This window comes from Pseudochaenichthys georgianus, chromosome 17, assembly GCF_902827115.2.
Source record: "Pseudochaenichthys georgianus chromosome 17, fPseGeo1.2, whole genome shotgun sequence".
NCBI classification, from domain to species: domain Eukaryota; kingdom Metazoa; phylum Chordata; class Actinopteri; order Perciformes; family Channichthyidae; genus Pseudochaenichthys; species Pseudochaenichthys georgianus.
The window spans coordinates 18,405,854-18,431,881 of record NC_047519.1 but is presented as its reverse complement, the minus strand read 5'-3'; the positions used below and the strand labels follow the sequence as shown (position 1 = coordinate 18,431,881).

The 26,028-nt window shown below is 40.7% G+C and overlaps 1 protein-coding gene across 1 annotated transcript in view; it reads left to right on the top strand.

The window, feature by feature from the left end:
- The window catches only part of LOC117462919 (uncharacterized), a 30,726-nt gene extending 5,315 nt beyond the window's left edge, over nucleotides 1-25,411 (top strand). Inside the window, exons 17-76 of the mRNA XM_071206293.1 lie at nucleotides 68-150; nucleotides 251-456; nucleotides 547-670; nucleotides 766-902; nucleotides 996-1,251; nucleotides 1,337-1,579; nucleotides 1,665-1,841; nucleotides 1,930-2,075; nucleotides 2,181-2,271; nucleotides 2,357-2,746; nucleotides 2,982-3,108; nucleotides 3,195-3,313; nucleotides 3,412-3,608; nucleotides 3,927-4,110; nucleotides 4,249-4,414; nucleotides 4,504-4,628; nucleotides 4,732-5,040; nucleotides 5,123-5,326; nucleotides 5,427-5,723; nucleotides 5,816-5,920; nucleotides 6,000-6,095; nucleotides 6,186-6,320; nucleotides 11,088-11,126; nucleotides 11,277-11,477; nucleotides 11,697-11,840; nucleotides 11,934-12,090; nucleotides 12,191-12,218; nucleotides 12,727-12,832; nucleotides 12,912-13,004; nucleotides 13,081-13,144; nucleotides 13,228-13,326; nucleotides 13,427-13,530; nucleotides 13,929-14,067; nucleotides 14,181-14,299; nucleotides 14,410-14,559; nucleotides 14,652-14,822; nucleotides 14,907-15,216; nucleotides 15,356-15,429; nucleotides 15,554-15,759; nucleotides 15,844-15,967; nucleotides 18,135-18,271; nucleotides 18,380-18,635; nucleotides 18,761-19,003; nucleotides 19,095-19,271; nucleotides 19,383-19,528; nucleotides 19,615-19,705; nucleotides 19,781-20,170; nucleotides 20,271-20,397; nucleotides 20,572-20,690; nucleotides 20,779-20,975; nucleotides 21,211-21,394; nucleotides 21,932-22,097; nucleotides 22,202-22,326; nucleotides 22,409-22,717; nucleotides 22,809-23,012; nucleotides 23,145-23,441; nucleotides 23,761-23,865; nucleotides 24,085-24,180; nucleotides 24,516-24,650; nucleotides 25,305-25,411. Coding sequence (XP_071062394.1) covers nucleotides 68-150; nucleotides 251-456; nucleotides 547-670; nucleotides 766-902; nucleotides 996-1,251; nucleotides 1,337-1,579; nucleotides 1,665-1,841; nucleotides 1,930-2,075; nucleotides 2,181-2,271; nucleotides 2,357-2,746; nucleotides 2,982-3,108; nucleotides 3,195-3,313; nucleotides 3,412-3,608; nucleotides 3,927-4,110; nucleotides 4,249-4,414; nucleotides 4,504-4,628; nucleotides 4,732-5,040; nucleotides 5,123-5,326; nucleotides 5,427-5,723; nucleotides 5,816-5,920; nucleotides 6,000-6,095; nucleotides 6,186-6,320; nucleotides 11,088-11,126; nucleotides 11,277-11,477; nucleotides 11,697-11,840; nucleotides 11,934-12,090; nucleotides 12,191-12,218; nucleotides 12,727-12,832; nucleotides 12,912-13,004; nucleotides 13,081-13,144; nucleotides 13,228-13,326; nucleotides 13,427-13,530; nucleotides 13,929-14,067; nucleotides 14,181-14,299; nucleotides 14,410-14,559; nucleotides 14,652-14,822; nucleotides 14,907-15,216; nucleotides 15,356-15,429; nucleotides 15,554-15,759; nucleotides 15,844-15,967; nucleotides 18,135-18,271; nucleotides 18,380-18,635; nucleotides 18,761-19,003; nucleotides 19,095-19,271; nucleotides 19,383-19,528; nucleotides 19,615-19,705; nucleotides 19,781-20,170; nucleotides 20,271-20,397; nucleotides 20,572-20,690; nucleotides 20,779-20,975; nucleotides 21,211-21,394; nucleotides 21,932-22,097; nucleotides 22,202-22,326; nucleotides 22,409-22,717; nucleotides 22,809-23,012; nucleotides 23,145-23,441; nucleotides 23,761-23,865; nucleotides 24,085-24,180; nucleotides 24,516-24,650; nucleotides 25,305-25,325 — 9,770 coding nt within the window. The 3' untranslated portion in view covers nucleotides 25,326-25,411. The remainder of the gene's footprint in view (nucleotides 1-67; nucleotides 151-250; nucleotides 457-546; nucleotides 671-765; nucleotides 903-995; nucleotides 1,252-1,336; nucleotides 1,580-1,664; nucleotides 1,842-1,929; nucleotides 2,076-2,180; nucleotides 2,272-2,356; nucleotides 2,747-2,981; nucleotides 3,109-3,194; nucleotides 3,314-3,411; nucleotides 3,609-3,926; nucleotides 4,111-4,248; nucleotides 4,415-4,503; nucleotides 4,629-4,731; nucleotides 5,041-5,122; nucleotides 5,327-5,426; nucleotides 5,724-5,815; nucleotides 5,921-5,999; nucleotides 6,096-6,185; nucleotides 6,321-11,087; nucleotides 11,127-11,276; nucleotides 11,478-11,696; nucleotides 11,841-11,933; nucleotides 12,091-12,190; nucleotides 12,219-12,726; nucleotides 12,833-12,911; nucleotides 13,005-13,080; nucleotides 13,145-13,227; nucleotides 13,327-13,426; nucleotides 13,531-13,928; nucleotides 14,068-14,180; nucleotides 14,300-14,409; nucleotides 14,560-14,651; nucleotides 14,823-14,906; nucleotides 15,217-15,355; nucleotides 15,430-15,553; nucleotides 15,760-15,843; nucleotides 15,968-18,134; nucleotides 18,272-18,379; nucleotides 18,636-18,760; nucleotides 19,004-19,094; nucleotides 19,272-19,382; nucleotides 19,529-19,614; nucleotides 19,706-19,780; nucleotides 20,171-20,270; nucleotides 20,398-20,571; nucleotides 20,691-20,778; nucleotides 20,976-21,210; nucleotides 21,395-21,931; nucleotides 22,098-22,201; nucleotides 22,327-22,408; nucleotides 22,718-22,808; nucleotides 23,013-23,144; nucleotides 23,442-23,760; nucleotides 23,866-24,084; nucleotides 24,181-24,515; nucleotides 24,651-25,304) is intronic.
- Nucleotides 25,412-26,028: the final 617 nt, after the last annotated feature.

The window sequence follows — 26,028 nt, the reverse complement described above, 5'->3', positions numbered from 1 at the left end:
GTTTGGAAATTACACCCTTTCTTGTCTCGCTAAAAGGTTACATTTTAACAGTTATTCTTCTTAACAGTTGCAGGTGAGGATCATGAAGGCAAAAAAGAGAAGAGAAAGAAGAAGGGTGCATCGTTTCAGACTGTGTCCGCACTTCACAGGGTATTTTCTTTTGACTGTTTTTATCCTAGGATATTATATTTTGTATGGTTCTGAGTATCTTAACAGCCAGCTATAAATATGTGATTCATCACATTAATAGGAAAACCTGAACAAGCTGATGACCAACTTGAGGTCCACTCACCCTCACTTTGTACGCTGCATCATCCCCAATGAGACCAAGACTCCTGGGGCCATGGAGAACCCTCTGGTGATGCACCAGCTGCGCTGTAATGGTGTGCTGGAAGGCATCAGGATCTGCAGGAAGGGCTTTCCCAACAGGATCCTGTATGGAGATTTCAAACAGAGGTATTATCAGACTCAAGCCCGGCCCTTAAAAATTAGAAGCAGAAGTCCAGAATATTATTATCAGATTTTTACAAATATATTATTTTTCAGATACCGCATTCTGAATGCCGCTGCCATTCCTGACGGCCAGTTCATCGACAGCAGGAAGGGAGCTGAGAAACTTCTTGGGTCTCTGGATATTGACCACAATCAGTACAAGTTTGGACACACAAAGGTATCACCTGAAGTTTTCTGATATGAATGAGAATAAACAATCGGGAGGAGATGAAGAAGATAGCACAAAAGTAAAATACCCATTGTTGTTATTAGGTGTTCTTCAAGGCTGGTTTGCTGGGTCTGCTTGAGGAGATGAGAGACGAGCGTCTCTCCAAAATCATCACTGCTATTCAAGCCAGATCCCGTGGCCTCTTGTCTCGTATTGAGTATCAGAAGATTGTGGAACGCAGGTATCTTATGTTTACAGCTGATGACATCGGTAACAATTCAAGGTTATTGTTGGTTGATTAATAGCCTTTCATTTTATTCAACACATATTTTAGAGAAGCATTATTGGTGATCCAATGGAATGTCCGTTCATTCATGGGGGTCAAGAATTGGCCCTGGATGAAGCTGTTCTTCAAGATCAAACCCCTGTTGAGATCGGCTGAATCAGAAAAGGAAATGGCCAACATGAAGGAAGAATTCCTGAAGCTGAAGGAGGCCTTTGCAAAATCTGAAGCTCGCAGGAAGGAACTGGAGGAGAAAATGGTTTCTCTGCTTCAAGAGCAGAACGACCTGCAGCTCCACGTTCAAACAGTGAGGATGCTATCTCAAATGCAATGTATTTTTTGAAAATGTCCTGTCATTAATGTATGTGCTAATGAAGTGAGATGTTTCGTAGGAGCAAGATAATCTCTGTGACGCAGAAGAAAGATGCGAGGGGCTGATCAAGAGCAAGATCCAGCTGGAGGCAAAAGCCAAAGAGCTCACGGAAAGGCTGGAGGATGAGGAGGAGATGAATGCTGAAATGACTGCTAAGAAGAGGAAGCTGGAGGATGAGTGCTCTGAGCTGAAGAAAGACATTGATGACTTAGAGTTAACTCTGGCTAAGGTGGAGAAAGAAAAGCATGCCACAGAGAACAAGGTATGACACTTATCTTAACTTTTTTTTTGTTTTGGATCAGTACTTGATCAGGCCTCTAGTAACTTATGTTTTCATGAATTAACAGGTAAAGAACCTGGTGGAAGAGATGGCTGGTCAGGATGAAATCATTGCTAAGTTGACCAAAGAAAAGAAAGCCCTACAGGAATCTCATCAGCAAACACTGGATGATCTTCAGAGTGAAGAAGACAAAGTCAACACTCTGACCAAGGCCAAGACTAAGCTGGAGCAGCAAGTGGATGATGTAAGCATTATTATCAAAAGTGTATATGATGTAAGTATTACAAAATGATGAATTCACGACTGTTGTAAACAAACCTATTTGTATTAAGCTTGAGGGATCTCTCGAGCAAGAGAAGAAGGTTCGAATGGACCTTGAGAGAGCTAAGAGAAAGCTGGAGGGAGACTTAAAGTTGACCCTGGAGACTTTAATGGATTTAGAAAATGACAAGATACAACTGGAGGAGCACCTGAAAAAGTACACATTCAGCATGACATTGTTCATTCACTACGGTCACTTAATACTGTGTAACCAGTTGTAAATGTTCCAATAATCTAGTAACAAATAAACAAAATGTTGCAGGAAAGACTTTGAGATCAGCCAGCTGAACGGGAAAATTGAAGATGATCAAGCAATCATCATTCAACTCCAGAAAAAGCTGAAGGAGCTGCAGGTACAACATTGTACTACAGGAACTTAATTTAAAGTTATGAAATTCCCATTATAACTCACATTCAAATATGTTATTCTGACACTAGGCTCGCGTGGAAGAGCTTGAAGAAGAGCTTGAAGCAGAGCGAGCTGCTCGGGCTAAGGTGGAAAAGCAGAGAGCCGACTTGGCCAGAGAGCTGGAGGAGATCAGTGAGAGGCTGGAGGAAGCTGGTGGAGCAACATCCGCCCAGATTGAGATGAACAAGAAGAGAGAGGCTGAGCTACAGAAACTCCGCAGAGACCTTGAAGAGGCTACTCTGCTGCACGAAGCCACTGCTGCCACACTCAGGAAGAAACAAGCTGACAGTGTGGCTGATCTGGGAGAGCAGATAGACAACCTGCAGAGAGTCAAGCAGAAACTGGAGAAGGAGAAGAGTGAGCTCAGACTGGAGCTGGATGATGTGGTCTCCAATATGGAACACATTGCCAAGTCAAAGGTATGTGCGCATGAAGATGTTCAAGGTACATTTCCACACTGATGGAACTGACTGATAACTGGTAAGGAATGATGACAAGTCAATAGCCTCAACATCAGTTAACAGTGCACATAGTATCTCAAATTATATTGAGTTGTTCTTCTAATTATTATTCCCTCTAAGTTGGGAATACATGTCTAGAGATGTTTCATTCTGAGAAGTAATCAACATTGCTTGTGAACTATTTCTTTTGAAGATTACCTTGGAAAAGACCTGCAGAACTTTGGAAGATCAAATGAATGAATACAGGAGCAAGTGTGATGAATCCCAGAGATCTATTAATGACTTCACCACTCAGAGAGCCAAGCTTCTAGCTGAGAATGGTCAGTTTAACACGTTTCAATTAAAAAATAATAAATTATTTGATGTAAAACAATCTAATTCAAAAACCTAACTTTGGCCTCTTTAGGTGAGTTTTCAAGACAGCTGGAGGAGAAAGAGTCTCTTGTTTCTCAACTGACCAGAGGAAAGAATTGCTACACTCAACAACTTGAAGACATAAAAAGACAACTAGAGGAGGAAGTAAAAGTATGAAAACGGCAAAACTTATTAATTTACAGTATCTGTATATTTCAAATATTTTTCCATGTGGAAGAGGAATACCAACATTATCATTATTTATTCAGGCAAAGACTGCTTTAGCCCATGCAGTGCAGTCTGCTCGTCATGACTGTGATCTGCTCAGGGAGCAGTATGAGGAGGAGCAGGAGGCCAAGTCTGAATTGCAGCGTGGCATGTCCAAGGCCAACTCCGAGGTGGCTCAGTGGAGAGCTAAGTACGAAACTGATGCCATCCAAAAGACTGAGGAACTGGAGGAGGCCAAGTGAGTAACAACACACACTTGTGTCACTAAAAGTAATGTCAACAAATTCCCACAACTTGATTACAATTGCAGCTCGTAACTACAGTTTGATGAGAAATGTAATTCATTCATTCAAACATCTTGTTCGTTTGGAAAGCTACAGGAGGCAGAGTCAGCTTGCCCTAATATTGTGTATGTTGTTTTATATATTTGAATTGCAATGTCTCCAGTTTGAATAAAGCCGGGCGCCTGTGTGGCATGTGGTTTCACATTACTACTGCCTTTATTTAATGTGCTTTAACAAAGCAATCATTGGATAAGACTTGTCATCTTTTTCAGGAAAAAGCTGGCTCAGCGTCTGCAGGATGCTGAGGAGGCTGTTGAAGCAGTGAATGCTAAGTGTTCCTCTCTGGAGAAGACCAAACACAGGCTGCAGAATGAGATTGAAGATCTCATGGTGGATGTGGAGAGGTCTAATGCTGCTGCTGCTGCTCTGGACAAGAAGCAAAGAAACTTTGACAAAGTACATCAGCATTGTTTATCATTAAAAACCTGGTTTTCAAAGTGAAAATGGTCTACTCAACCAATGCACATTTTGCTGTTAAAGTTTGAAGTGGTGATTTTAAATGTGAAATGATACAACTTGTATCTCAATGTCTAGGTCCTGTCTGAGTGGAAACAGAAGTATGAAGAGTCTCAGTGTGAGCTGGAGAGCTCTCAGAAGGAAGCCAGGTCTTTGAGCACAGAGCTCTTCAAACTGAAGAATTCCTATGAGGAGTCACTGGATCATCTGGATACCATGAAGAGAGAGAACAAGAATCTTCAGGGTAATATATATTAAGGTGTCTAAAATGACATATAATACATATTTCAGGTGGCAACAAAGTGAATGACACACCATGACTCTCATACACAGAGGAGATGTCTGACCTCACTGAGCAAATTGGAGAGGGAGCAAAAAGCATTCATGAGTTGGAGAAAGCCCGGAAGCAGCTGGAGCAAGAAAAGAGTGAGATTCAGTCTGCACTCGAGGAAGCAGAGGTAACACTTAAATGTCAAAGCTTTTTCTGATACATTTACAATTTGAGTTTCAAAGTTGTAGTAGACATTTTCTTCTTAAATACATTCCTGATTTCCATCTTAGGGGTCTCTTGAGCACGAGGAGGGAAAGATTCTAAGAGCCCAACTTGAGTTCAACCAGATTAAGGCAGACATGGAGCGCAAACTCGCTGAGAAAGATGAGGAGATGGAGCAGTCCAAGAGGAACCTGCAGAGGATGATTGACACCCTGCAGAGCTCTCTTGACGCGGAGACTCGCAGCAGGAATGAGGCTCTCCGTTTGAAGAAGAAGATGGAGGGAGACCTGAATGAGATGGAGATCCAGCTGAGCCAGGCAAACAGGCAGGCGGCTGAGGCTCAGAAACAGCTTAAATCTGTCCATGCACATCTGAAGGTAAACAGGGGGAAATACCTTTATTGTAATTTGCATCATTACTTTGGTATCTTTGTAACCGGAGAATCGGATCATTCTACAGGACGCCCAGCTCCAGCTTGATGACTCTCTTCGATCCAATGAAGAGCTTAAGGAGAACAATGCCATTGTTGAGAGACGCAACAACCTGCTTCAGGCCGAAGTGGAGGAGCTCAGGTCTGCTCTGGAGCAAACTGAAAGAGGCCGCAAACTAGCTGAGCAAGAGCTGCTGGATGTTAGTGAACGGGTGCAGCTACTGCACTCACAGGTATGGCAGAAATCTTACAATGAATTTGTTTCATTAAAACATTCCTTTCATGCTCTATGGTGCATTGTTTAATGAAATTGCTTTGGTTGCATACAAATAGAACACTAGCCTGATAAATCACAAGAAGAAGCTTGAGGCCGATACATCCCAGCTTCAGACTGAAGTGGAGGAAGCAGTGCAGGAGTGCAGAAATGCTGAGGAAAAGGCTAAGAAAGCCATCACTGATGCTGCCATGATGGCAGAGGAGCTGAAGAAAGAGCAGGACACCAGCTCTCACCTGGAGCGCATGAAGAAGAACATGGAGCAAACCATCAAAGACCTGCAGCACCGTCTGGATGAAGCTGAACAGATCGCCATGAAGGGAGGCAAGAAGCAGCTGCAGAAGCTCGAGGCCAGGGTTAGTATTTCTTTTGATTAGTCAGTAGTGTTATATAGTGATGTTGAAGAGGTTATGAGAACATTTATTGAAAAAACACTGTCCTTGAGCAGGTGAAGGAGCTGGAAAATGAGGTGGAACTGGAGCAAAAGAAAAGCACCGAAGCTGTGAAAGGCATCCATAAATACGAACGCCGTATGAAGGAACTTACCTATCAGGTTTGTGACATAACTAGCTTTAATAATCTTTCTGTGTGATTGAAATGTATTGGAAGGAAATGTACTTGTATTTCCACAGAGTGAGGAAGATCGCAAGAATATTGCCCGACTCCAAGACCTGGTAGATAAGCTGCAGTTGAAGGTTAAATCTTACAAGAGAACTACTGAGGAGGCTGTAAGTTTGCCAATGTGTGAAGTGTGGTTTTCATTTGGCTTTTCCCCCTGTCAATAGGTAACTATTTTTATTTTTACCAATCCTCAACAGGAGGAACAGGCTAATGTTCACCTCGGTAAGTTCCGGAAGCAGCAGCACGAGCTGGATGAGGCTGAAGAGAGAGCTGACATTGCTGAGACTCAGGTCAACAAGCTGCGTGCCAAGAGCCGTGATGTGGGCCCCAAGGTTTGAACCATGCACTCTGACCCTGACACCTGCTGCCCTCTGCTGGCTAATTTAACATGCTGCTCTGCTTTTTGAGTATTAGTACAAGTGTGCTTTAGTGTACATTTGTCTGTTAATGAATACATTGCTTTATGGCATTAAAGCATTGCTTATCTGCAGTCTTAACAGCTTTCTCTTTTTCTTTTTTTCCAAATTCCTGGGCTGCAACAGAAAGTGTTTGAGGAAGAGTGAAGCTTTGGAGCCTGCAGAAATCCCTTAGCCCGCTGTGTGCTGTAGAACAGAGTATAAGGCCAACAAGGGAGAAAATTGTAGGATTTCAAGAATAAAGTTGTAATATTTCGAGAAAAAAGGGCATTGTATTGCAACTAAAAACATGTTTTCTAATTAGAATAAAGTCATTATATTTCAAGTTGTATTATGACACAAATGTAGTTGTAATTTCATGTGGAAGGTCAACAAAACAGTTGGAAAACACATTGACACATAAATCTTCACCACCTGATAAAGTGCAGCTACACACACTTCCCTTAGGATTTCAATGGAAAGCCTCGTGAGTAGGAAGATAGCCTACTAGCACAGGGAAGGTAACCAGTCAGAATAACTGAGGGCTTCAGTGGCCTTTGGACTGTTCAAAAAGATTAAAGTATGCACATGAAATTGAATAGGAACTATACACATAATATCCTTCAAAGCAACCTATCATATTGAGACTTTATTTTCAAAATATTATGACTTAATATTGGAAATCTCAGATTGGGATTTTTTCCCAATAGCGGCCTTAATACTCCATTGTATTGATTCCCTTTGCTATCACTATTCACAACCTGTAATGCTTAATAAAATATCATCAAAAATGTTAACGCCGTTGTGTTCTTCCATTATTAAGAAAGTGTTTGTTCATGACACAATGTACTGTATGAGGAATACTGTGTTGAAACTTAAATCGATCATAAATAATAATAATAATCCTTATATTTATTATAGCGCTTTTTCAATGACTCTCAAAGCGCTCCTTACAAATACACATTACACATTATACATGTAATGGTCATGTAGTGTGGACAATACCCACAGGAGCAAACTCAGGTGAAGTGTCTTGCCCAAGGACACAACGGCCTGACGCAGTGGCCCCAATGCCCCCCCTGATCTGATGATCAAACGCACAGCCCACTGCACCACCCCGCCCCTAAACTGGTCATTCGCAAAAACAAAAAAGAGTGCCTATATTTTGAATAACACATTTTACAATTTGGGATGAAATACATTAGTCTATTACATTTACGAAGAAACTGATAGGCATCAGTAAAGGAATCATGAATCAGGAAGAACAGAATTAGGCCAAAGCAGGAAAACTCTTGGGATCAAATTAAGTGTAGTGGCAGATGTCCTAAAAAGAGGAACGTTGAGTTGTAGTGATTGCTAGAAGAGAGAGAGAGATAAATCAAATCCTTTTCTTAAAATAGAGTAAAAGAAATCCCAGGAGTCTGGTCCTCAAGGTCAACAATGAACCAATGCTCATACTCAGACTTTCCATAATACCATGAATAATTACTGGCAGCTGCTCGGCAAATACCTCCAAAGGGCTAGAGAGGATTTCAAAGAACCAACAATAACACATGTAGATCATATAATGAAACAGACAACAGCAAATCACAACCAACTATTATGATGTTTTCCCTGTACTAAGAGTGCTATGGTTACCTGTCTGTTTAGAGCTTTGCCTCGGTGCTGCTGCAGGTCTCAGTCATTGCTGCTGATGCTGGAAGCTAAATAATCATTTGGGCAGAAGGAGGGAGGAGAGGCAGGCCCCAGACACCCATCGTGTGAAAACTCCTTGAGTGAACAAGCAGGTATCCATCAGCTAATGGAAGCTTATTCACACCTATGTTGAAGAGGCTCACTACATGCAGCACAGTGTGTTGAGGATTATCGGCACGATTAACAGGACACCTGAGACCATGCTCACAAGAGTGAGGGGACTGGCCAAAGATGGAAAAAATGTACTGCCTCTATAATTAGACCATCTCCAACATGCTTAATGTGTTTGCAACTACCACTGAGCCTTCTAACTCAAAAGTGATTTAGTTTAAAGCCAGTTTATCAAATATTTTACACACCGGGGGAAATCCCTCTGTTTTATAGAGAGTCGTTTGCTTTTCCAGCAGAAACAACAGCATCAGCGGCTGTTTATAAAAGCAAAATTGGTCATTTACAGAAAGCTCAAACAACAGAAAACGGAAGGAGTATTATGTGATCAAATATGCAAATATAAATAATAACTAAGTGCTATTTTAATTGGGATCCAAAAACAAAATCAAAACAAGATAGTGACTAAAACAATAATGATAGTTACACACTTTATTTATAAAAGACTTTTACAGTTGCTTTAAAAAGAGATAAAATACCTAAAAAACTATAAAATAGCAATGAAGTCACGGGTAAAATAGGAAGAAAGCTTTCCAGTTAAATCAGGCTTTTAAAATACTTTCCTTCGGGAGCACAGAACAAAGAGACATGTGGCTTGAGGCTCTCTTTACGTCCTTCCCTTGTTTGTATTTAATGGAAACATGTGGTGACAATGTTAATTTGTTGTGATAAACAAAGCATTTGAAACTTGTTCTCGTTCCTTAATACAAGTTTGACCTGTGAGCTCAGTGTTATCTTCACGTGGTCTTTAGCAGGGGCATGGAATCTCTCACTTCCATTTGGCCCCCTGACGCCAGCTGTCGAAACAGCTATCAGAATGGAAATAATCTCAGCACTTGTCACCAGCTGTTGACCCTCCTTTTATCTCTTAACCTCTGAAGCGGCTGTGATTACTGGTGCTAGTGATGGGCTGTGCAATGTGGTTGTTATATTTAATTACAATGAATGTTGTGGTTTGTTTTAAAAGTATTTTTGGATAAGGGGAATCAAATGTAAAGTAAAATGTGTTTAGGAGTCACTGGGCTTGTTGAACAGCAGCTAAGGGTGGGCAGTAGGAAGGTTTATATCTACTTTTGGAGAAGCATATTGTTAACGGAGTAGATATTAGAATACTACCTTAAAGTTAGTCTGCTGATGTAAAACTGAAGCTTAGGCTCAGACCCCATATAGGAGGGGCATTTAAAAGGAACATTAAAAGTTATGGGCTGTGGAATAGACCTGTCACTCCCATTATATTTGTGAGACAATACCCAGCGTGGGGCTATCATCTGCTCCAACTGAAGGCTGTTTTCCTCGATTAGGGCGACAGAGGAATTTCACGCAGCTATCTTTGTCCTCAAAGACACAATGCCATGTCAACAGGTCTGTAACTGAGGGGCCAGCTTTCGTTAGCTGCTGTCTGATAATGGGAGAAGGCTTCCACAGTGACCTTGGTGTCTCATCGGAGCATGTAATGCTGACATAGCTCTCTATTGTGTGTCATCATTTCTGCCTTTCAGTAATTCTCAAGAATGTCACCTGTGGCAGTCCCTTGTTTGTGTCGCCCAGCACTTGCCGCCTGAATAATCCCACAGTCACAGACCCATGTTCTTTATTTAGACCCAACCATTTGGTATCTGATTTATCTTACAGTAAAGTCCATTCTATGATAAATAAACACAATATGCTACCAATGCCTCACTGCGACTCCACTTAAGCCTTCTGGGTAATTGAGACCCATACATAACATACTTCTCTCGAATATCTCCCCAGAGATTTTCTGCTTCTTCCTTTGTGTTTACACAACAAGACCAGGAGTCTACATTGAAGGAATACTCTGGATTATTGTATATCATGCAAAGAATATAAACAATCTTTTAGTTTTCTTATTGTTGTTCCCAGATGCATAAAGTCTACTTAATTATTTCCCAATTTATAAATCATTCATCATTTAACACTTTACCTTTTCTAATGCAAGTCTTTATAGAATAACAATGATTTCTATATTCTTATCACAAATATGGAAAACAAAATAGACATATAATATACACCATAAGCTTTTTTAACTCTCATTTTTACAGTTTTTAATGATTTATTTAATTGTGTCTTAACCTGCATGTTTTTCCTTTAATCCTTTTTTTATGTGTTTGCTAGAATTTGTGTAACTAATATTGTTGTCTGATAGTTGCTTGTCCACATTGTACCAGTTTTTATACAAAAAAAGACAGTGGCAAATACATACTGAAAGTAACATTTGAATGTACATTATTATCCTTAAGTTGAACACCTCACCATCGATATGAACACATCTATTTAATCATAAACTTTTACACGCATTTCAAATGTTCAGTCCTGCCGGTCTGAGGTGAGGATGCTTCTGCTCAGTACAACATGTATTGTTCCTGTAACAGAAGCAAACTTAAGAGATGACGAGAAAATAATTCCTCCCTGTGTCTATTTAAAGATTGAGTTGCCGTCCCTGGCTGCTTGAAGGCACCTATGATTAATCACTGGAGTGCATGGAGCTCCTAATATGGCTACGTCAGCAAACCCCATCACTGATAAGACTTGCTGATTTCTATATTGCACTCGGGAAGTCATTAACCCCTCCCTCTATGAACCCCCAACCCTATGCAGACACAATAACATTCCTGCACCCTGAACGCTCCTCCATATATGGCAGAGAGGCTTTGTTTATAAAGAGCCCATGGTGAAACGCCCAATAGGTCACCATTCTATCTCAAGGTAAGGTGCAGAGACAAGCGTTCTGAAATCCCTCACTACACTTTGACTCTAAAGCATTACCTCTGTTAGTGTGGACTGCAGACTTTTCTCATCCGTTTCCATTGTTCATTTCCTCAGGACCATTACACCTCCGTGGCATCAATAGGGATTGGTAAGGTAAGAGCACCTGAACGTTTCAAATGTGTTTGATTTGAATAAAAGGATTTAATGAAGGAAAGTATAACACCAATGTAGGATTAATTAACTAATTCAAATTGGACTGTTTATAAGCATATGCTTTCTTTTTTTCTATAGACAAGGTGAACAATGGGTGACTCTGTCATGAGAGACTTTGGGGCAGCAGCCCCGTACCTGAGGAAGTCAGACCGGGAGCGCCTGGAGGCCCAGACCCGTGCCTTTGACATGAAGAAGGAGTGCTTTGTTACAGATCCTGATGAGGAATATGTGAAGGCTTCCATCATCAGCCGTGATGGAGACAAAGTCACTGCTGAGACTGCAAACGGGAAGGTCAGTAAGCTGGCAGTTACAGCTGCCATTGCTGCAACTGGTTTCTTAACCAAGACAAATATTAAATCAGGACTAATTTTCCTTCAGTCATACATGGCAGAGAAACAGTGGAAATCAGAGGCTCTGATGCACAGTGGCTTGTTGTTTTCCTTCCTATACACACAACAAGCTCTTGTTTGAGTTATAACAATGTATTAATACTGACTATCTCCATTTCAGACTGTCACAGTGAAGGAGTGCGATGTACACCCTCAGAACCCGCCAAAGTTTGATAAAATTGAAGACATGGCGATGTTCACTTTCCTCCATGAGCCCGCTGTGCTGTTTAACCTCAAAGAGCGTTATGCAGCATGGATGATTTACGTAAGACAAATGCCTAAACTGTAACTTTCCTTCGTTATTAAGACATCTCAGCATCTGAAATAACTATATTTTGTCATTCCCCTTATACGACAGACCTACTCTGGGCTCTTCTGCGTGACTGTCAACCCCTACAAGGGGCTGCCAGTCTACAACCAAGAGGTGGTTGTTGCCTACAGAGGAAAGAAGAGGGCTGAAGCTCCTCCTCATATCTTCTCCATCTCTGACAATGCCTACCAGTACATGCTCACTGGTAATTCACTTTCAGTTATCATATGTTAATAAGAAGCAAATCATAAAAAACGCTTAGGAATCCTAGTATTCTTTAAGTGATGCTTTCTTCTCTTTTCCAGACAGGGAAAATCAGTCAATTCTCATCACGTGAGTTATCTTTTCATTACTTTGTTATGCTGCAATTGAGAATTATATAATGCTGTTAGAATTAGAGCAGGTGGCATTAATCGGCCCTCCAAGGAATGTTATTTGTTGGCTTTGTGAGTTTCAGCATTTATGCTCCATGTAGACCCAGTACTATATATTTTAAGTGGTAAAGAAAAGTGTGCATGTTAATGCAGTGTATAAGAATACATGAATATACAATGAATAAACACTGAATAATAGATTTAATGGCAATTATTGATTGTTTTTTACAGTGTACATATGTGATTCAGTTAGAAGCAAACATGAATGCTGGCCACTACTCTAGTCTATTGCCACTGTTAGCTATAGAGTACTGAAAGAAAACAATGATACATGTTGAAAAGGATTTACTTATTTACTGATTGTAACTAATGTTTGTTCATAAATTAAAAAACCTGTCTAGTTGCATATGGGGTACTGTGTGTTTCACATTTGTCAATTTATAAAACAATATAATTTGTAACTTCAGTGGAGAATCCGGTGCTGGGAAAACTGTCAATACCAAGAGAGTCATCCAGTACTTTGCCAGCATTGCAGCTGCAGGCGGGAAGAAGGATGCAGGCAGTGACAAAAAGGTGAAAATGCTGAGATCTTTTAACTGCATACTTTTCTCTTTGTGTTGCTAATACAATTTGTGTACCTGTATTCCTCTAGGGTTCTCTGGAGGATCAAATCATTCAGGCTAACCCTGCTTTAGAGGCTTTTGGTAACGCAAAGACCATCAGGAATGACAACTCCTCCAGATTTGTAAGTATCTGTCTGTAAAGAAATACTACTTTTAGTCTATAACATTGTAACATTTTCATTTTGTCATACACTTTAGGGTAAATTCATCAGAATTCACTTTGCAGCCAGTGGAAAGCTGGCCTCAGCTGACATTGAGACATGTAAGCAGTGTTTTCTCCAGACTTTCATCTTGTCCGTTTCTATGTTCCCAATGATCAGCTCCCCACTTCTTATGTCTTCACAGATCTGCTGGAAAAGTCCCGGGTCACCTATCAGCTTAAGGCTGAGAGGGATTACCACATCTTCTATCAGATTCTGTCTCAGAAAAAGCCTGAGCTGCTTGGTAAATTAAAAAAAGGATCTTTGGGCCACTAACAACAAGAAGTTCCAAGGTTGTTGTATCCCTAACATACAACAACGAACATCTCTCTTTTGCTTTTTAGAAATGCTGCTTATCACCAACAACCCCTATGACTACGGCTTCATCTCCCAAGGAGAGACGACAGTAGCATCCATCAATGATGCTGACGAACTGATGGCAACTGATGTAAGAAGAGATTGATCTAAATGTATTTATGGAAAAGCCACTAGCATGAACAAGTTCAGTTCCATTGAATTCATTTTGCTATTCAAGACTTCAAAGAGTTTACTGAAATATAAACTTTCATTATTGGTATTGGCATAATTTTAAGGGGGTTTAAAAAAGGCAGAACATCTAGATGTTAATAATGAGATTGTGAAATGTTATGTAACCCAGTGTTAATGTTTCCCTAGATGAGAGCAAAAACTATTTGTATAGATTGGGCTAAATGTCTGAGGTCAGATGTCAAACTATATTCTTTTAAAGCTACTAAAATATTTGTGTTATGTCTTCACAACTAGAAATCCCGATAGAATTGTAAAGGTAAATGATATAACAAATATAATACCCATCTCCCCATTCAGGAAGCCTTTGATGTGCTGGGATTTAATCAAGAAGAGAAGAACGGCATTTACAAGCTGACTGGTGCCATCATGCATCATGGAAATATGAAATTTAAGAACAAGCAGCGTGAAGAACAGGCAGAGGCTGATGGCACCGAAGGTGAGAGAATCTCGCTGAAGCCAGGAAACAGGATATGTCACATGTCAGCATTTTATGTGTTTATAAGAGATTAGGTGATGCTCATTGAGAGATCCTACATTGCATTTTTTCAGATGCTGACAAAATTGCATATCTGATGGGCCTGAACACCTCCGACCTCATCAAAGGTCTCTGTCACCCGAGAGTCAAAGTCGGAAATGAGTGGGTCACCAAGGGACAAAGTGACCAGCAGGTAAGAATGACAGCTCAGAGTTCAATGTACTAGGGAAACTATCAATGTGTGGACAATAAGTCAAATTTTTGGTTATTTACTGTCATTTTTAAATGTTGGACTTCCTTTAGGTGAGCTCTTCTATTGGTGCACTGGCTAAATCAGTGTATGAGAAGATGTTTTTGTGGATGGTGGTGAGGATAAACCAATCCCTGGACACAAAGCAGCCCCGCCAGTACTTCATTGGAGTACTGGACATTGCTGGATTTGAGATCTTTGATGTAAGTTTGTAACAGAATCCGATGCACGTTATTACCATGTGTGCTTAAAATGTTCATGAGTTAATTTCTGCTTAATTTCAATGTTATTACAGTTCAACACCTTTGAGCAGCTGTGCATCAACTTCACCAATGAAAAACTGCAACAGTTTTTCAACCACCACATGTTTGTGCTGGAGCAAGAAGAGTACAAGAAAGAGGGCATTGAATGGACTTTCATCGATTTTGGCATGGATTTGCAGGCCTGTATTGACCTGATTGAAAAGGTAAGATTTTGTACTTGTACACGTTTGTGAATTTTTTGTTGTTGTAATGGTCTATTAAAGCAATTCTAATCTCTGTCCTTTCAGCCCATGGGTATCATGTCCATCCTTGAAGAGGAGTGCATGTTCCCCAAAGCCTCTGATGCCACCTTTAAATCCAAGCTCTATGACAACCATCTCGGAAAGTCTGGTAACTTCCAGAAGCCCAGAATTATCAAAGGGAGACCAGAGGCCCACTTTGCCCTGATGCACTACGCTGGAACTGTTGACTATAATATCAACAACTGGCTGGTGAAAAACAAGGATCCTCTGAATGAAACTGTTGTTGGACTCTACCAGAAGTCCAATCTTAAACTGCTATCTTTGCTCTTTGTAAATTACGCTGGATCAGAGTCAGGTAGGAATAAAGTAAATGATCTACCTTGAATGGGAATGTAAAGGCTTTCTAACATTTGTCCTATTGGGAACTTCAAGATTGAACAATTTATGCCAGTGTTTTTTAATTCAATCTAATGAGTTGTACATTGGTTTATTAGCTGACGGTGGAAAGGGTGGCAAAGGCAGCAAGAAGAAGGGTTCATCTTTCCAAACTGTGTCTGCCTTGCACAGGGTTAGTAAAACACATCTATGTATGAATGGCTACATCAAATGCATACTGATGACTGAGACTTACTTTTATATAAATAACTGAAAACTATGCGTCACAATATCACCAAACTGGTTGTTCTCCACAGGAGAACCTGCATAAGCTGATGACCAACTTGAAGTCCACTCACCCTCACTTTGTACGCTGCATCATCCCCAATGAGACCAAGACTCCTGGGGCCATGGAGAACCCTCTGGTGATGCACCAGCTGCGCTGTAACGGTGTGCTGGAAGGCATCAGGATCTGCAGGAAGGGCTTTCCCAACAGGGTCCTCTATGGAGATTTCAAACAGAGGTATAATCATTTATGGTTAATGTTTAGTCACACCCTTAAAAGAAAATGTAAATATTATTCTCTAAAATATTATTTATTTTCCAGATATCGCATCCTGAATCCTGCTGCCATCCCTGACGGCCAGTTCATTGACAGCAAGAAGGGAGCAGAGAAACTTCTTGGGTCTCTGGATATTGACCACAGTCAGTACAAGTTTGGACACACAAAGGTAGCTAATTAAATAGAAAGCATATTTGGTAACAACTGTTTATGAATGCAAATAGTGTCAGTAGAACATGAAGGGTAGAAATTGTAACACAAATTATTATCAAGTCAGTAAACTTAATGACACCAATTCAGCAATCGTATCTATTTGTTACCAAAGGCTACTCATTACAACAGATCAAATAGGCCTGTAGCAGCTACATTTCTGAGCACTTTTCATTAAGCAAGAATTAATTTAAAGGGGACCTATTATGCAAAATGCACTTGTTGATGTCTTTTATACATACATATGTGTCCCCGGTGTGTCAGGGAACTCACAAAGTGTCAGAAAACAAAACCCTCTCTCTTTTCCTCTGTGCCCACATTGCAAAAAAAAAGAAGAAAAGGGGGGTGCTAACCATGGATGTATAATAAGAACTGGATACAGCGTGGGAGGAGGGGTCTCGTTCTTTCCTATGAGAGCTGCTCATTGGCGCAGGAAGACAAAATGGCCCAAATTTGAGAGAGCGAAACATCAGATTACCCATCATGCCTGGCTGTCAGAGCAGAAGAACCCGTATGTGTAGTCACAGAGCATGCACCCCTTAAGCCCCGCCCCCCGAGCTCCCACTCTCGGCTCAGTAGAATGAATGGAGAGAGAAAATAAATCTAGATTCAGCTTTTAGTGCATTTTACAGCTTTAAGGACCTAATGATTCTAATAAGGGCTATACAATAATTCATACTAGGTAGTTTATTTAGTTAAACAAAAATTATCCACCGCTTTACAGAAGTCTCTTTCCCCATGTTAGTCAATAGCCGCGTTCACACCGCAGTACTTTTCCCACTTTAGTTCCGATATGGTTCCGAAATGTCGCGTTCACACCAAAAAGAGCCGGAACTAAAATGAGTTCATCCGATCCTTTTCACCCCTTTTTCCGTCCCTACCTAGAGAGCAGGTACTTTCGTGGGAGAAAAAGGTTCCTATGTCTGATTGGCTGGGCGGAATGAAAACCACGCCCCGTGAAACTCTCAAAAGGTTTTGTGAAGCCGCCATTTTATTATCCTTGCATTAGCATTATTAGCATTAGCCCAGCGCAGAAACGCAGAGAGACTAACTTATGGCAACACAAAAGAAAACATGGGAGCGGTAGAGATGAGGAGGTGTCGGCGTTCTGGAAATTTACTCGGAAGCCAGTCCCCCAACTCCGGGGACTTTGGGTGGCAGTATACGCCGTGAAGTTGTTTGCGGCCTGCCAGTAAACCCAAAGCAGAAGAAGAAGAAGTGACGTCAGCGGCTTCATTTGCCTAATCCTTCCTCCCAGGGACTTATTCCGGTGTGAACGCGATCTGTACTTAGTTCATGAGAACTAAAGAGTTCTCATGAACTAAGTCCTCATGAACCTTTGTGGGAAAAGTACTGCGGTGTGAATGCACCTAATGGGAAAAAGTTGTTTTGGGCTGGGTGACGTCACGGACTGATACGGAAATTGCAGTACCGCCGTTTGGACGCAACGAATATTGTCCATGGATGTATAATAAGAACTGGATACAGCGTGGGAGGCGGGGCCTCGTTCATTCCTATGAGAGTTGCTCATTGGCGCATGAAGACAAAATGGCCCAACTTTTGAGAGAGCGAAACGTCACGAAAGTATTCATATAATCATATAATCCGTTTCTTATTGTGCATCCATGGGTAAAGGTACAACTCATGTAGTACTACTGAGAAAGGTTTGAGCTCCATACTGTTTCAGAAAAGAAGCTTGAAGTGGTTAGGAGCATAACATGGCATTTAATCACTGCAGCGTTTAGCTGAGATCTCCCGGTAGAAATCTCTCTCTAGAAGGGGAATGCTGCGTGACGCTACAAAGGGGCGTGGCTAGCAGCAGACGTTCAATTTAAAGCAGAATCAGCCTGTTTGCAACAGGGCTGCAACAGAGGGGTATGAGCAGTATGAGGCATGGCTATAATGGGTGATCTGTTTGGTATTTTAAGCAAAAAAAACTTCACAGACTTGTTTTGTATAGGTATGGCCCTACAATATATTTTTCCAATATAGCATGATAGGTCCACTTTAAGTTCAGCTTTTGATTTCTAAGAGTAACAAAGTTATTCAGTTATTCAGCTTTAAAGCTACAATTTCCTAAGGCATGAGCTCTTACTGTATGTGTAATACAATACATGTTCCTCAAGGTGTTCTTTAAGGCTGGTCTTCTTGGTCAACTGGAAGAGATGAGGGATGACCGTTTGTCCCTCATCATCACTGGGATCCAGGCAAGAGCAAGAGGCATGCTGGCAAGAGTGGAATTCCAGAGAATTGTTGAAAGGAGGTCAGAGGAATAAAGAATATAAAACACAAACCAAATAAATGATAACAATTATACAACATGATATTATACGTATCAGTGGATTAAATAACTTTGTTTTATCTTTGACAGAGATGCACTTTTGGTGATCCAGTGGAACATCCGTGCCTTCATGGGGGTCAAGAATTGGCCCTGGATGAAGCTGTTCTTCAAAATTAAACCTCTGTTGAGATCGGCTGAATCAGAAAAGGAAATGGCCAACATGAAGGACGAATTCCTGAAGCTGAAGGAGGCCTTTGCAAAATCTGAAGCTCGTAGAAAGGAACTGGAGGAGAAAATGGTTTCTCTTCTACAAGAGAAGAATGACCTGCAGCTCCATGTCCAATCTGTAAGTTTAACAAGAGCTTTCTTAATATTTTAATGCAAAAAGTGTAATATAATCATTTATATCCTAAAAATCATGTATATGGAAACCAAACCTATGATATTTTGACATACATTTCTACAATTTAGGAGCAAGATAATCTTGCGGATGCAGAAGAAAGATGCGAGGGGCTGATCAAAAACAAAATTCAGATGGAGGCAAAAGCCAAAGAGCTCACGGAAAGGCTGGAGGATGAGGAGGAGATGAATGCTGAAATGACCGCTAAGAAGAGGAAGCTGGAGGATGAGTGCTCTGAGCTGAAGAAAGACATTGATGACTTAGAGTTAACTCTGGCTAAGGTGGAGAAAGAAAAGCATGCCACAGAGAACAAGGTATGACAATGGCCCAGCTATTTCTTAAAACTAAATGCACAGACAAGAAGCACCTGTACCCTTTTATCAATACTTATCATTCGTTTTTCAGGTAAAGAACCTGGTGGAAGAGATGGCTGGTCAGGATGACATCATTGCTAAGTTGACAAAAGAAAAGAAAGCCCTACAGGAAGCCCATCAGCAAACACTGGATGATCTTCAGAGTGAAGAAGACAAAGTCAACACTCTGACCAAGGCCAAGTCTAAGCTGGAGCAGCAAGTGGATGATGTAAGAATTCTGCTTTGTGTTAATGCAAACTTGTATTCAACGTGTTCATGAGATCATTGCATCTTGCATATTGGGAATAACTGCTTGACTTTCTATAATGATATTGTCCAGCTTGAAGGTTCTCTGGAACAAGAGAAGAAGATTCGGATGGATCTTGAAAGAGCGAAGAGGAAACTAGAGGGAGATTTGAAATTAACCCAGGAGAGCCTAATGGATCTGGAAAATGACAAGCAGCAACTTGAAGAGCATATGAAAAAGTAAACACAGTATTCTAAAGTATTACAGTTTGTCTGCAGAAAGGATGACCAGCTTTTCTAATTCATACTTCTGCATTTCACCACAGGAAAGATTTTGAGATCAGTCAGCTCAGCAGTAAAATAGAAGATGAGCAGGCTGTGACAATTCAGCTTCAAAAGAAACTGAAGGAGCTCCAGGTAATGGATGACTACGTTTTTTTATTTATTTTGGTAGAAATGAACCAGCAACTTAATTAAGTTCTGCCTTTACAGGCTCGCATTGAAGAACTAGAGGAAGAGCTTGAAGCAGAGCGAGCTGCTCGGGCTAAGGTGGAAAAGCAGAGAGCCGACTTGGCCAGAGAGCTGGAGGAGATCAGTGAGAGGCTGGAGGAAGCTGGTGGAGCAACATCCGTCCAGATTGAGATGAACAAGAAGAGAGAGGCCGAGTTCCAGAAACTCCGCAGAGACCTTGAAGAGGCTACTCTGCAGCACGAATCCACTGCTGCCACACTCAGGAAGAAACAAGCTGACAGTGTGGCTGATCTGGGAGAGCAGATAGACAACCTGCAGAGAGTCAAGCAGAAACTGGAGAAGGAGAAGAGTGAGCTCAGACTGGAGCTGGATGATGTGGTCTCCAATATGGAACACATTGTGAAGACAAAGGTTGGCTAAACTAATACACAACTTATAAATTCTGTTGACATGCAAATATGAGGACATTTGGGGTATAATGGTTAATTTCAAATGTTTATTTTAAATGTAGACAAATCTGGAGAAGACATGCAGGACAGTGGAAGATCAGATGAATGAATACAAGACCAAATATGAAGAGGCTCATCGCTGCATTAATGATTTCAACATGCAGAAAGCTAAACTTCAAACAGAAAATGGTATATTTTTTTGCTTCATAACTAACTGCTGTATTTGATAAATAATAAGACAATTTTCCCGTTAAAAAAAAATGGTGTCTACTAAGAAAACCAGATAGGATGTGTTGCAATATCAACATCTATACTATACATGGTTTGTTTGGACAATAACAAACATGCATTTGCCAATTCAAGGTGAGATCACGAGGCAGCTAGAAGAGAAGGACTCTCTGGTGTCACAACTGACAAGAGGCAAAATGTCCTACACCCAGCAGATTGATGACCTCAAGCGACAACTAGAAGAGGAGTCCAAGGTGAAAATAATTTTCAGGCCTTGGTTACAGTAAGTTTCAACAAAAGCGCATTACAGTGTTGCTCATTCATCTTGGTTTTTTTCCACAGGCAAAGAATGCTTTAGCCCATGCAGTGCAGTCTTCTCGACATGACTGTGATCTGCTCAGGGAGCAGTATGAGGAGGAGCAGGAGGCTAAGTGTGAATTACAACGCGGCATGTCCAAGGCCAACTCTGAGGTAGCTCAGTGGAGAACTAAGTACGAAACTGATGCCATCCAGAGAACCGAGGAACTGGAGGAAGCAAAGTAAGACATTTTCAGATCCTAATTCATTATTTGATATGTGGTAACTAAATAGACAATTTATTTCGTCTAGCAGATCAGCTTTTTGTTTGTGTTATGTTCCTACTAAAATGTAAGACGAACAAAAAGTTTGTCTGTTAGATGACCGAGCAACCTGTCATTAGTTGTACTACTTATTATATATCCAAAAGAAACACTTCCAGGATTGTTAAATGATTTGAATGATCAATTTCTAAAGGAAAAAGCTGGCTCAGCGTCTGCAGGATGCTGAGGAGGCTGTTGAAGCAGTGAATGCTAAGTGTTCCTCTCTGGAGAAGACCAAACACAGGCTGCAGAATGAGATTGAAGATCTCATGGTGGATGTGGAGAGGTCTAATGCTGCTGCTGCTGCTCTGGACAAGAAGCAAAGAAACTTTGACAAGGTATAAACTACCAAGTATTTGTGAGCACCCAAAGTATCAATTGGCGGTGTAGCCTTTATACCCTCAAAAATATCATTAATTATATTTAAATTGAACTTTAAACCTGCTTTTTAAAGTATTGTTCAGCTTCATGCTTACAACAGTTACATCTTAATAAAAATAGATCACACTACAGAGCAAACTTAACAAATCAGCGGGGGGTTAGACTATTACTCAAAGGAGCCCTAACAGTTGAAGATACGATTAGAAAAAGTCTCTTGGCATTTTAAGTAGCAGGTTAAATTCCTCCATTTCCATATCCACTTTAGCCATCTGCAAAGTGTGTCATTTGGTCATTAAGGGTGGGAAATGTATCTTCAGTCAAAAATACGTCTATTAAACAGCCCTTAAGTACATTTTGTCAAGGGTAGTGTGAGATATATATATTGTCCGCCTTGGATTGCCATTTTCAATATTAAGAGAATTTGTTTGATTCAATACAAACTCCCAAAACATTTCCTTTCTCCAATCATCTGGCACATATACATGTATCTGTAGGTCCTGTCTGAATGGAAGCAAAAGTATGAAGAGTCTCAGTGTGAGCTGGAGAGCTCTCAGAAAGAGGCCAGGTCTTTGAGCACTGAACTCTTCAAACTGAAGAACTCTTATGAGGAGTCTGTGGATCATCTGGAGACCATGAAGAGAGAGAATAAGAACTTACAGGGTAAGATCAACTGCCAAGACTTTTGTCGAAGTTAACGTGGACGTAAACATTTCATAAACTTTTTTTGGAAAGCCATTTTAATCGCACTGCTTGACATTCCACAGAGGAAATTTCTGACCTCACTGAGCAACTTGGCGAGAGCGGAAAGAACATGCATGAACTGGAGAAATTAAGGAAACAACTGGAACAGGAGAAAATGGAGATCCAGTCTGCTCTCGAGGAAGCTGAGGTACAGGCCCTCATAATGAAACATTTAAAGTAAAACCCTCTGCTGTAATGTATCTATAACTCTGTAATCTTCTGTCTGTAAGGCCTCCCTGGAGCATGAAGAGGGGAAGATTCTAAGAGCCCAGCTCGAGTTCAATCAAATTAAAGCTGAAATTGAACGCAAACTAGCTGAGAAAGATGAGGAGATGGAGCAGTGCAAGAGGAACCTGCAGAGGACCATTGACACCCTGCAGAGCTCTCTTGAAGCTGAGTGTCGCAGCAGGAATGAGGCTCTCCGTTTGAAGAAGAAGATGGAGGGAGACCTGAATGAGATGGAGATCCAGCTGAGCCAGGCAAACAGGCAGGCGGCTGAGGCTCAGAAACAGCTTAAATCTGTCCATGCACATCTGAAGGTAAACTAGGAAAGGCTCACTTTCTTCAGATGTTTTCCATTCAATTGAACTACTTACTGAACATTGATCTGGTTGATATCATCCCGTTAAGGACGCTCAAATCCAGCTTGATGACTCTCTTCGATCCAATGAAGATCTTAAGGAGAACAATGCCATTGTTGAGAGACGGAACAACCTGCTTCAGGCTGAACTTGAGGAACTCAGGTCTGCTCTGGAGCAAACTGAAAGAGGCCGCAAACTTGCTGAGCAAGAGCTGCTGGATGTTAGTGAACGGGTGCAGCTACTGCACTCACAGGTGAGTCCTAATTATTTATTGCAGCATCCTCGGTTAGTTGACTTTTTTGTTGTAGAAAAAAACATAAAAGCTTTACTTTTATTAAGTAGTTACAAATATGTTGTAACATCTCACATCCTCAAAAAACTATAGAACACTGGCCTGATAAACCAGAAGAAAAAACTTGAGGCTGATACATCCCAGCTTCAGACTGAAGTGGAGGAAGCAGTGCAGGAGTGCAGAAATGCTGAGGAAAAGGCTAAGAAAGCCATCACTGATGCTGCCATGATGGCAGAGGAGCTGAAGAAAGAGCAGGACACCAGCTCTCACCTGGAGCGCATGAAGAAGAACATGGAGCAAACCATCAAAGACCTGCAGCACCGTCTGGATGAAGCTGAACAGATCGCCATGAAGGGAGGCAAGAAGCAGCTGCAGAAGCTCGAGGCCAGGGTAAGAGACATTTGCCAGTATACAAATACTTTCTCGAATACCTTTGTAGGACAAACATGAAATGCATATTTGTAAACCTACAGTATAATGTTTTAAACAACAATGATCAAATTCCTCCATCAGGTACTTGCTAACTTCTAATGCTAATCTTATGTTTGATTTTGGGAAGACTGTTTACAGTGGTTTTATCAGGGCTTTACGATGTTACGATGCCATGGAGTTAAAACTGAGATTCAATGTTGAACAAAATGGATTAGTGTGGCTTTGCTGCTTGTGCAGCCAATGGAATTCCAAATAAATAAATTCCTGATGTTTTCAGGTGAGGGAGCTGGAGGGTGAGGTGGAGTCAGAGCAGAAGAAGAGCACTGAAGCAGTGAAGGGGGTCCGTAAATATGAGAGACGCATCAAAGAGCTCACATACCAGGTGATTTGTTTTATGTGCATATTACCATGACCTATACAAAAAGCAAGTGTGTGTGTACTTTCATTGCTTCAAAATTAATATAAAATATTCTTAACATTCTCCATGGTCCATGCTCCACTAATAATCACCTTCTTTTTCATAATGTTGTTGTAAAAAACAAGATGCTTTAGAAAGAGAATAGTAATCAACTTTTCTTTCTTATTCCATTGTTTCACATAGACTGAGGAAGACCGCAAGAATATGGCGCGTCTGCAGGATCTGGTTGACAAACTGCAACTGAAAGTCAAAGCCTACAAGAGAGCTTCAGAGGAGGCTGTAAGTGTGGGAAAAGCTTTCTCTAATCTGTGCTATGCGAACACGATCTACAATACGTGTCATTAATGATTCAAATTGACTTACCTTGGCAAAATGTGAATTGGGGATTCAAACACACTTTTGAAGGCATCATAGAAGATAGAGAGAGTTCATTAAACATGTTTATGTTAAGGTCATGAAATATATCAGTCTTAATTGTGACTTGACTTGGACCAATATGGAAACTACAAACCAATGTTGAATTAACCAGACTGGTTATGGCCTTAAGTTTCATTTCCCCAGGTTGAATGCCTCTGGTAGTAATATTGGGCCCTGTGTTTCGTTGAATCGTGTAGGAAGAGGTGGCCAATACTCATCTGGGCAAGTTCCGTAAACTGCAGCACGAGATGGATGAGGCTGAGGAGAGAGCTGATATTGCTGAGTCTCAGGTCAACAAGCTGCGTGTCAAGAGCCGCGATGTAGGCTCAAAGGTAAGAAGCTTCTCTTCACTTCATTAAAATATACACAGTATTTTTCACCCTGGTAACCATTTCTATGTAATCCATTCAAGCCTTGTTTTATTTTAAACAAAATCAGTATTTCATTTTATATATATATATATATATATATATATGTAAATCATTTCCAATGGCAGTGAACAAATCAGACCAGACTTTTAAATATCAATTTTATTTTTATGTTTTTAGTATATTTTATTTTATTAGTTTAAATTAGTGCAATCTATTGTGTTAGTGTTCATGTCAATGTTGTTACACAAAAGGATCGAAACGGTTACTCTTTTAAAAAAGATATATATTTTCTGCAAATGTTACGTTTGTTTTGGTGATTAGACCATACCATATATAAAGTGATAGTTTGATAGTGTAAAAGGCCCTTACGCTGTGTGGAACATGCTAATGGTTTGGCGGTGTTAGTATACTTATTGACTTTGTTGTCGATCTATTTTGAAGGCACATTTTCTTAAAATGCTAAATAGTGTTGAAATACATCACTGGCAGTACCACTTACTTGTCACCACTATCTTTAGCCAAGTTACCTTCAGTAAGACTAGATGTTGAGTCTTGTTTGTCCTCTGTCACTAATCCGTCTCTCTTTGTCTACTCTCTTATCATTCTTCATCACAGAAAGGGATAGAGGAGGAGTGAAACTCGCAGACGGCCTCCTAAGATCTTTGGGTTCTCCTCTGATGTAGGCCCCTTTGTCTTTAAAGTAACTGTAGAATAAAAAAAAGTGCAATCAAATGAACGAACAGAGTCCTCATTTATTTCAATTAGGTGAACTTTGTACATTAAAGGTGGGTAGGTAAGTTTGAGAAACCGGCTCGAGATACACTTTTTGTTATATTCCATGAAATGCTCTTAACATCCCGATAGCAATGAATATCTTAAGTGCTTTAAATCCATACAAAAATGTCATCTGTGGAAGCCGTAGTACTGTAAAAAGCACGACCAATCATTTTAGCCGACCCGGCTAAAGTAACTGGATGGCCTACCTGGCTGTCAGCCTTCCATCTGTGCACAAACTTATCTCGTGCCCTCATTGGTCATGTGCGCGTGTGTATGTGTTGGAGGAGGGGCTCTGTAAGGAAGTGGCAGATTTGTTCCGGTTGTGTATTTTCAAATTCTAGCGCACTCGAGCTGGTTTCTCCAAAATGACCTACCCCACCTTTAACCTAAAGGTCTGGAGCAGTAAGGAGACCTACCATGCAGTTTAATATGTTAAACTGACTGGCTATCACCACATCGCAATGGACACTATCACATTACTGGTAAATGGATTTCAGTAGATGAAGATTATTAGAAAACCAATCAATGTTTTACACACTCATGTGTTCACTTCCTGTGGAGG